This window comes from Lissotriton helveticus, chromosome 7 (assembly GCF_964261635.1).
Source record: "Lissotriton helveticus chromosome 7, aLisHel1.1, whole genome shotgun sequence".
NCBI lineage: Eukaryota > Metazoa > Chordata > Amphibia > Caudata > Salamandridae > Lissotriton > Lissotriton helveticus.
The window spans coordinates 1,868,612,991-1,868,621,207 of NC_136068.1; the positions used below are offsets into that span (position 1 = coordinate 1,868,612,991).

Consider the following 8,217-nt stretch of genomic DNA (forward strand, 5'->3'; position numbering starts at 1 on the left):
AACTTCACCTTCTCTAGGGATTTTGTACTGTGGTATGCGAGGCAAAAGCACTCCCTCCTTTACAGTGATGTGTACGGGAGGGATAATCATCTGTCCTACATCAGTATCAGAAGTGGCCCATAAAGTACTTGGAAAGGAGGATAAAGCATCGGCTTCCTGAAGGGCGCACGATCTCTCAATCGCTGGATAATTCTCATTAAAAAAAAAACTCACCCCTTCAGGGGCGCAGCGTATGGTTGCTCAAAATTATTTGAGCATATCAAGTCCCACAATATTATCTGGTGTATTTGGAGACAACAAAAATGGACATGGGGCAGTAAACTTATCAATGTGAAATGGAAGGGGCTGAGACAATGGGCTAAGGGAAGGTGTTCCATCAAACCCTATTGATGTAATCGTTTCGCCAGACAGGGGAGCCCTTGGAACCAAGTGTTTGGACAGAGCGCTACGAGTAGCTCCCGTATCAACCAGAAACTGATCAGTAGAACCCAAAACATGCGCTGAAATATATGAACCCCTTTGATCTACTGGTACTTCAACCAATTCCATACCCCATCCTACGCAATCCTATGCATACGTAGTATCCTGAAACTCAGAAGACTCACCCTCAGCTATCTGACACTGATTCCGTCGATCAAAAGTATTATAGTCAGCCTGACCACGACCCCTAGCTTCAAACCTACCTCGATCATTCGCTCCACCCCTCAGACCTGAATAACTATTCCGAAACCTTCCATTTCCTCGACCACGCTGATTACCCTGTTCTCGAAGCACCGGACAATCTGAAAGCCAATGTCTAAACTGTTTACAGTATGCACATTTATCTGCAGAGATATCAGAGCAGGCAGAAGGCGGGCCATACAACCCACGTCTACCCCTATCATTTCCCCTCGCTGCGTAGCGTAAACCTGAGCCAACATCACCTTCGTCTTGAAATCTTTCGCCTTTTTATCACTACTTTCCTTAGCCTCCAATTCCTGTCTTTCATAATACTGAGCCATAGTTAAAAGAGAAGCAGGAGTTGCAGTGGTCCATGAACTTTCACTAGCCTTTAAACGCTTTGCAATCTCTGGTAGGAGATTAGCTACATACTCATCAACAAACAAATGCCTGCCCGTGTCCTCTGTTAATAATTGACCACTATAATCATGAAACGCTTCCTCGAAGCATGTAAAGAAATCAGAGACTGATTCATCTAGCTTCTGTTTACAAGAGGCCAACATCGTCCAGTCATTCTTTTTAGGGGGAATGAGCGTTTTTAATTTATTCAGAATAGCCACCGGGAGATCTAAAATTAATTGGCATGGCTTACATGCGGGTTCTCTATCCAAATCAGCTTGTGCTAAATCCTTCCAATCTGCACCTAAAAGCGGTCGATCATCAAACTTACGAATTGCCCTCCACATATCAGGAGGCAATATTAACCCAAAGAAAAGATCAATGTCAACTAATGTCATGCACATGAAGAAATAGCTCCGTCCACTCCCTCATAGAAAGCTGCTGGATTTTTCAGTGGGTCAGGTAAAGCTGTTTTAAGCGCCATAACATCCGCTCTATTCCAAGGAGTATAAACCCAATTATATACAAAATAACCCTTCACATCCACAGGCGACTTATCATCATCTGTACCTTGACCTTTGGGAGGGACATACAAATGCGCAGCTTCTCGCATGGGCATAACATGAACTGTATCGCTCTTATCTGCTCCAAAGATAGGGTACTCCTTGGACTCAACCGTCGATCCAGATGCAGGCGAACCCGATGTCTTTTTTAACGGCCGTAGTCGTAACGTCTCGTCCCGTAGCTGAAACAAACCCCGGAAAAGCTCATCTGCATCTGCGAGAACAAAAACACCTTTACGTAAATTATCACAACCGACTGATATATCCTTAGATTCCAACTCAGATGAATACTTTCTAAACCGTTCAACAACTTCTTGCCCAAAATGTTCCAGAAAATATAATTTCTCTTTCTCGGACCACGTACGCATACACTCGTCAACCTTTGAAGTAGGAATAAATTCAACATTAAGTTTACGAGCCATCCCGCGTAATTCCGCAGATTGAGCAACGCTAATCTTAGAACGAGTATCCCTCTGTTTATCCTCGTCCTCAGGTGCATCAGAATCCGCATCCGGGGCTGTAGGCATAACATACAGAGGCGGGCAACGATCTAACAATGAAAAATCATCAGATTCATTAGTAAGGACAGGATAAAGAGGGCGTCGAACAGGAAACTGGCCATTAACTTGTAAATTACGCTCTCGTATCTCCCTATCTTTTTGTTCCTGCAGTTCCTTATCCTGCAGCTGTAAAGCTTTAACGTGGGCAGCCTTTCACTGCTCCTTGTCCGCCAAGGCTTGTTCATGCTTCATTCGTTCACGTACCGCTTTCTCCCACATACGCATACAATCAAACATATCCAGTCAAGACCTGCGCTGAAACAAACACTGCTCCACATACTGAACCTTTCGTAAATCAAATGACCCATGTAGTGGCCATTACAATTCATGATCAGTTTTCATATATTTATGCCATAATGTACTATACATAATAGGGGGGAGGCCAAATTCTATGTAGATTTCACGATTAGATGTTCCCTCTGGGGAGCCGGCTGAGATTCATTTAATCGATAACTGGTACCATTTCCAAGACAGCACATTCCTCGGAGCGTGCTAAAAAGAGGCATGTCAAAAATATCACGAAAACGTGATATTACATTAAGTGGCACTTAAAATTTTTTACACATAATGCGCCGTTCAATCAAATACAAAATCAGAGAAATATCTCTACATTACCTGCCTATGTGAGGTGCACTACACATATAGTACAAATCATAGATCCAAATCTTAGCTAACTCAAACAAATCCAAAAGCCACAGGAAGTGTCCGTAGACTACCTTACCAATCCAAAGCTTACCAAATATTCCAAATGTCCAGGTTCCAACTGCCAAGTTCTCAAATCGAATTAGCCAAACGGTCACTGCACGGCAACCCAACGATCAGGATCTCAGTCGAGGACCGGCGCCACCTGGAAGGTCAGGTCGGAAGGAAAGGAAAAAACACCGTGGGTGCCAAGACTCGGGTCACTCAGTGGCAGCTTACGTGTCCAGGGCGAGTTTCCAATCCTTCGTCACGACCACTCCTTCGGGCATCCGAGTCGCCGATGAGTTCCTATTCGGGCGCCAATTTGTGGTATTGGGTTTCAACAGACCTACATACTCTGCAAAATTCTCGATACCTTTAGAATAGAAGTTGGCACGGAAACTGGAAATGCAAAAGACAAGTTTATTAAGACCCCATGGGGTGGTGGTACAATCCTACAGCACCCTTGGGCAATGCAAGAAGTATCACAACGAACATCGAATGTATGGCTTCTTTTATACAATTTACAGGAATTCGAAAAGTAGGTGGTACACACTTTACACAATTTAGGTACATATAAGGGCATTTTTGGATCACAGCCAACTTGTGGGAGGAGTTTAGTACCACTGGTCAGTTTGGAGAACATTACTAAGCAGTGACCAATCATTAACCTTGAAAGCCCGAATACGCATGTGCAAGCTTGACCATTACTAAAAATAGCCAGTTGCTGGGCAGACTAAATGGTCATCGGGAGAGAGAAAGGACAAAAGGGCATGCTGACCACGAGGCAGCGCATTCACTCAAAATGGAAGCCAGGAATACAAAATGGCCTCCAGAATATAGTCAAGCTAACAAAGGAAAGTTCGTGTAGCTGAAGCAAATGCTAACCCTATCGCTGTCAAATTACGACATTAAGGCGTTTGATTCTCTTAGAGGGGAGTATCGCTTTCAGCTTTAGAAGGTGGTTAATTTTGGCCCGCACTTCCTGGCTTACATTCGCCTACTCTATATGGAACCAATGGCCTCAGTGCCGTGTAGCTGGTCATTGCTCCCCCTTTTTTCCCCATCAGTCGCAGCACACAGCAGGATTGTCCCCTGTCTCCACTTTTATTTGCCCTGGTGGTGGAGCCTCTGGCTGTATGGGTTCGGTGGGATCCAGTGCTTCGAAGCTTTGAATGGCCGAGGTCACAACCCGACCACATTGCGCTATATGCGGACGACGCCCTATTCTTCATGACTGATCCATGGATTTCAGGACCACGTATCCTACAGATCCTCTGTGTCTTTGGCCAGACCACTGGGCTCCATACCAACCCTTCCAAGTCTGTGTTGTTTCCAGTATGTGGTCATCAGGGTAGAAGTACGTGGGCGGCTCAGTTAACACATGCGACAGAGGGATTCCAATACCTGGGCATATTTATGTCTCCTTGTCCAAATATCACATTGGCACACAACATTAACCCACTTCTTGCCCGCCTCCGGGATGAGACAAAAATATGGTCATCTCAAACTCTTTCGCTGTATGGGCAATCAGCGATTTTTAAAATGGTCTCTCTTCTCGGAGTGCTTTATCAGCTACACAATTTCCTATCTCATGGTTCACGCAAATAAATACCATACATAATAAATTCCTGTGGGGTGGGGGAGCTGTTAGAGTGGCACTACAGACCTGTGTGCAATTTACCTACTGCAGTGGCATTGCTGTGGTAGACATGTATTCATACAATGCAGCTTCTCACCTATTGGTCATTAATGACTGGTGGTACAATACACCTACAGATCCGGCGTTTGCTCTAGAACATGCAGCCATGGAGGGGGTTCCCCTTCTTCAGTTATTATACAGTGCACAGAGCCTTGATTTTCTACCCCATGCTAGCAGAACAAAGATTCGGCTCTAGTGGTATATCATTCGGTGGATGGGATGGAATGGGCGTCTGACTCAGGCAACAGCCCTATGGCATGGTACGTACTTGCGCCACATGGCAACATTAAAGGGGTTCCGTCAGTGGGACAGAGAAGGCATATCCACACTTGGGGATGTTATGCGAGGCACTACTCTAAAGTCCTTCCAACAGTTGCAGGAAGATTTCCAACTCCATAAAACCCACTTCTACAAATACTTCCAATTACGTCATGCTCTGACCCCCATGCTTCTTACCTTGGACAACCTTCCAGAGTTTTACCCTCTAGAGGGTCACACCCTAATGGGCAATTTGGGTGACCACAAAATTCGACAGATGTACCAGACACTGACAACACATTCCACTACGAACTTACACAAGACCAGAAAGGTGTGGCAAGACGATATCCCAGACCTGACCGACGATGACTGGGTTGAGGCTATAGCTAGACCCCGGCGAGCTGCCCTGTCCTCTAGATACAGTCAATTTAAATATGTCCACTGCATTAATTAAACACGCCTTCATCTTTGAAAGATGGGATTTATTGCATCCCCCCCAGTGTTTATGTTGTGAATAGGAGGAGAGGACATTTTTCCACACAGTATGGAGCTGTACCACTATACAGCCTTTTTGGTGTAAAGTTTGGCTTGTCTAAAAGAGGTGCTGTCCTGGGATCTCCCACACAACCCTAGACTGTTCCTGCTCCATAGCACTGATGACATAGGAGGAAAAATACACAAACAACACCTGCTGTTTCTTGCTCTCACTATTGCCAAGCGTGATGTTGCTCGGCTGTGGAAGGGGACTTCCCCCCTGACAACAGGGGAATGGCAAAATTAACTAGACAAATGCATGGGTGTGGAGATAGTGGTCTTCCAGGCGTGGGATTGCCCTCAGAAGCATAGAAAAATTTGGTCCAGATGGGCTACATATCGGGGTATAGACCTTTCCCCCCTTCACTCGCAGGCTCCTTGATGAGGAGTCTTCATCCGATATCCTGGGCCATAACACAGTGCATATTGAATTCCTCATTGTGGCGTACATAGATTCTAAAACATGCTCTTAAATGTGGGTGGTGTGGAAATATTTGCAACAGTTCTTGTTTTTCTTGTTATATATGCAAACTGTAGCCAATTATGTTTCCAAGCTTGGTATTTTAACATTATCCTCTGTTAAATTGGTACATGTCGGGCAACAGCCCAAGCGGTACCGTATAAACTCAATAAAATGTATTTAAAAAAAGATGTTTAACAGCCTCCACATATTTAATGCTACTGTTTACTTATACTCTTTGAATATGTTTCCTTTTCCCACAACGTCATCTCTCAGGATCAAGGTTGGTGTGTGGAAAATGTGTGACAAAATATTAAGTATTCTTTTCATTCTGTGCCTTCTGATCTCAATTTGAATACTCTATGCGAACTCTTTTTTACAACAGTGAAAACATAATTATCTCAACAATTTTTTATTCATTTCTAGAGATAATAGTGCAAGACTTGTGTTTTGACAAGCAAGCAAACATCCATCGGTGAACCAGTTGACAGCAAATTCACAGTTATTTTGTATTTGTTTTAATTTTTCTTCATGTTAAGCCAATCTACATGGGTGGACAAATGGAACCATCAAATCGAACCTCACCTGATGAATTCTTAATTATTGGATTCTCAGATTTTCCAGAGATTCAAGTTCCAATGTTTGCTGTTTTTATACTAACTTACCTAACAACATTGACTGGAAACCTTCTCATCATTTTCATAATATATTCTAACCCATGTTTGCAAACCCCTATGTATTTCTTCCTTACCCATCTGTCCTTTATTGACATCAGTTGCACTTCAGTTATATTCCCAAAAATGTTGGCCCAATTTTTTTTGGAGAGCCATTACATTTCTCTAACTCAGTGTCTGTTGCAAATATATTTCTTTGGGTCAATGATCTCCACAGAATTTCTTCTGCTCTCTATCATGGCTTATGATCGCTATGTGGCCATCTGCCACCCCTTGCGGTACACAACCATCATGAATAAGGCTGTTTGCATCTGTCTGTCTAGCACATGCTGGGCTGTTGGCTTCATTGATGCAATTCCACACACGGTATTAATGTCCCAGCTGTCTTTCTGTGGGTCACATACAATCAATCACTTCTTCTGTGATTTTGCTGCCATAATGAAACTTTCTTGCAGCAGCACTAGCACTATAGATGCACTTACCTACATATTTGGTGCTCTTGTGTTTGCAATGTCATTCTTTTTAATCATCGCATCTTACATCAAGATCATCTCAGTAATTTTGAAAATTCAGTCTGCTGTGGGGAGGCGGAAGGCCTTTTCTACATGTACCGCCCACATTACCATGGTAATTTTATTGACTGGATCTTTGTCTTCTACCTATATTCGGCCAACATCTGCATATTCGGTAAAAGAAAACAAAATGTTGTCATTGTTGTATATTGCTGTTACTCCACTATGTAACCCTGTCATATACAGTCTGAAAAACACAGACTTTAAAAACGTACTGCAAAAGAAAAAAAATCCAACATAGTTAAACATAATCGGTCAAGAGCAAAAAATGTAGACTCCTTTCATTTGAAATTGTGTCTAATGACTGGGGAGAGTTAAAATGACTTTAAAAGCAGGTTCTCAATAAAAAGAAGGGATTCGTGTTTTTTAAAAATGTATCTTTGTGTATCATTGATTTTGGGATGGTTGTTATTAACTATGCAATGAAGTTTGTTGTTTTGTAAAAAAAAAAAGCTCAGAAAATTGGAAACTGAGATATGTGTTTCTAGCGTAGGGTAAATCATTGTAAGTTAGACTTGTTATAGCAATGGGCCTCATTACCTAGCTGCATCATTTTAAAAGCATAGGGATAAGTTGTATTAGCAATAATACAACAAACCTGTGTGCTTGTCCCAGTGCATCATGTTGCAGGGGTTCCTGCATTGGGTGGATGATTGCTTTTGTGCAGGAAGGGACACATTCCTGCAGAAAAACAACAATTAGGATTCTGAGGCATTCCCAGCTCTACAAAATATTGTAAACCTGGGAATGTGCACAGTTCTATGGATGTTGTGTGTGAACACCCATAGCAACACTCATGGAACGCCCATTTCATGCAGAGTAATGCATGAAAGGGGCCCATATTTACAAGGCCATGAAAAGTCACTCAGGGCGACCTTACATGACCTAGTAAACATGGCCAAGCCCATTGTGCTGCCGTTGTGTTTACAGAAAGTGACACGCTGGCAGCGTAATGGACTTGTAAATGAGGCCCGTTCTATTTAATGATGCTGCTTCCTTGCACTCTCTGAATGTTTCCTTTTCCTGCTACGTCATCTCTTAAGACATTAAGGATAGAGTGTTGAAAACTTCATCTAGGGCCTGTTTACTAGTTCCTCGTAATATTACGACCGAGGCACAGTCTCCTGTGTATGCATGGGTTGGAAGTACGAGTT

The 8,217-nt window shown here is 43.1% G+C and overlaps 1 protein-coding gene across 1 annotated transcript; it reads left to right on the forward strand.

Moving 5' to 3' along the window:
• Positions 1-6,365: 6,365 nt before the first annotated feature.
• On the forward strand, positions 6,366-7,304 carry LOC144769801 (olfactory receptor 5V1-like). The gene has a single exon (XM_078653984.1). It carries the CDS (start codon positions 6,366-6,368, stop codon positions 7,302-7,304), a length of 939 nt encoding a protein of 312 aa, XP_078510110.1.
• Positions 7,305-8,217: the final 913 nt, after the last annotated feature.